The sequence below is a fragment of the Cariama cristata genome, unplaced genomic scaffold, assembly GCF_000690535.1.
Source record: "Cariama cristata isolate BGI_N322 unplaced genomic scaffold, ASM69053v1 scaffold10015, whole genome shotgun sequence".
NCBI classification, from domain to species: domain Eukaryota; kingdom Metazoa; phylum Chordata; class Aves; order Cariamiformes; family Cariamidae; genus Cariama; species Cariama cristata.
The window spans coordinates 1-2,158 of NW_009616936.1; the positions used below are offsets into that span (position 1 = coordinate 1).

The 2,158-nt window shown below is 41.4% G+C and overlaps 1 protein-coding gene across 1 annotated transcript in view; it reads right to left on the minus strand.

The window, feature by feature from the left end:
- Window positions 1-537: 537 nt before the first annotated feature.
- Window positions 538-2,158, minus strand: part of LOC104161792 (probable E3 ubiquitin-protein ligase RNF217) — a gene marked incomplete at its 3' end in the record, with an annotated part of 40,946 nt that continues 39,325 nt past the window's right edge. The window contains exon 7 of the mRNA XM_009700332.1: window positions 538-739. Within this exon, the coding sequence (XP_009698634.1) occupies window positions 538-739 (202 nt within the window). The remainder of the gene's footprint in view (window positions 740-2,158) is intronic.

Consider the following 2,158-nt stretch of genomic DNA (forward strand, 5'->3'; position numbering starts at 1 on the left):
ATTCCTGTGAGAAAAATTAATGTATATAGTTGTATTTTGGTTTAAGCTGGATTTTATCTGAACCAAAGCTAGCAATTAAAAGGTAAGTGTTCTGTCCTCCTACTTAAATGGGAAAACCAGAGTGATTTGGTTTTTCAAACCCAGATCAGGTTCAAATCCAAACAATACTTTATTCAAGACGATCCTTGACACAGAGGTTCTTTTGAAAAAGGTTCCTGCTCTGATCCGTTTCTCCTATATACTTTCAGAATGATCACAGCCAGCAACATGCATATTGACAGTATTTTTCCAGTTTGCCTAAATATTATTAAAAAGGAAATAGAAGCTATCAGAAGAGGACACAATACTTATTCATATGCAGTCCAGGGAGTACAAATGCTATATATGTAAATATATTTAATAAACCACCTTTTACATAACTAAACAACAGGCTGCCCATCCCATATTTTAAACTAATCGTTTTTATTTAACTATTATTGGCCCTCCCGACCATCACCTCATTGTGCAGCTCTCCCCAAGGAACATTCATCCACTCACCACAGACAGAGCCTCGCACTAATCTCCTTAAATGTGGTCTCTCGGGGAGGTAGCGGTATTTGCATCCAAAGATACTGAGGTTTGAGGTGTGATCTCCGAAGAACCGGAGCTGGCGGTATCTCTCCCCACAACGGTAACAGAAATTAGTGTTACACTGTGAACAGGTCATATGGTCACACCCTTCTGTCCTCTGGATGTGGATCTGTATGAGCAGAAGCAAAAAGAAAAGATTATTATTTTCCCCCTCCCTAAGCAGAGGAAACCAGGCACTACCCCATGCAGTCCACGTGTCAGATAAAAAAACACCACAAGCAACCCCCTGCTTAACTCAGCATTGGCATTAATTAATCCTCCAGCTGTCCTAAGCCAGTAATGGTTTTCTAAGGTATGTTTCCGAGCATTAAACATGAGTTATAGTTTTTTCCAGATTTCCATACATAATTTTATATATAATACTCATTTGTTCAAACACTCTTTGTATCAGATGAGCATCTGAGTGATCCTTGCCCTTACTGAAAACTTGGTTTTGTTACTGAAGTAGACACATCAGCACCAAACTTTATTAAAAATAAAAGCAGCACAGCAAATATAGTTATGAACTCTGTTTGAGCCCTCCACAGATGGGTTTCCCTCTTAATGCCACGTGTGGCCCCACTCCCTTTCCCATTACCATCACAAATTGATTTGACGTTTTGTAATACACACCAGAAAGGCTCTGCTGTTATGGTGAATGATTTGAGAAGTATGGGATTTCCCCCTCTTCCCCCCATAAAAAAAGAAAGATTCCACAAACTGTATAAAAGAATCACACCAAGCTTTCATAATGCCCGCAGTACAGCATGAAGCTGGGCTGCCTAGGTTCTACATCCATCCTTTTGCTGATTGCCTGCATAAATAGCTCTGTCCTGCATCTCCATCTACTCTCCTGTGAACCTGGTACATTCACCTCCTTTGCACAGATTTGGTAAGGCTTCTGTTTTAGTTACTAGTTCTGAGAGTTTTAGGAGAACGGGTAGTCCTGGGGCTGAGTATTTCACCAAATGAACTACAATTACACAGCTACTTTTAAATTTTGCCAACTAAAAATACAGGTAACGGGATGGTAACGCACACTTTTCCTAGCTCACAAAATTGCTAAAGACCTTCCCCCCCATCCTGAGACCATGCTCCACAGCGGAATGGCAGATAAAGTTACCTAATAATTGAGGTTGGAAGTGACCCTTGGAGGTCATCTATTTTAACCCCTAGCTCCAAGCTGGGATAACTTCAAAGTCAGATCAGATTGCTCCAGGCCTCATCCCACTAGATTTTAAAAACTTCCAAGTACGGGTATGTCACAGTCTCTTTGAGCAACCTGTCCCATGCTTCACCCCCCTCCCTGGGAATATTTTTTTCCCTTACATCCAATTGGAATTTTATTTGCTGACACTTGTGTCTGATGAATGAATGCCTCCTGAAATCCTTATCCATATCTCTATGTATTTATTTTGCAGGGAGGTACAGGTAAAGATAAGGCATCACCACTCAGTGGCCCTGCAAGCACCAGAGATGCCGAAAGCTCAGGTACAACTGAAGCCTCCCACCTCAAAAGAGGCTTGTGACTCCTGGGGTAGCCGGCATT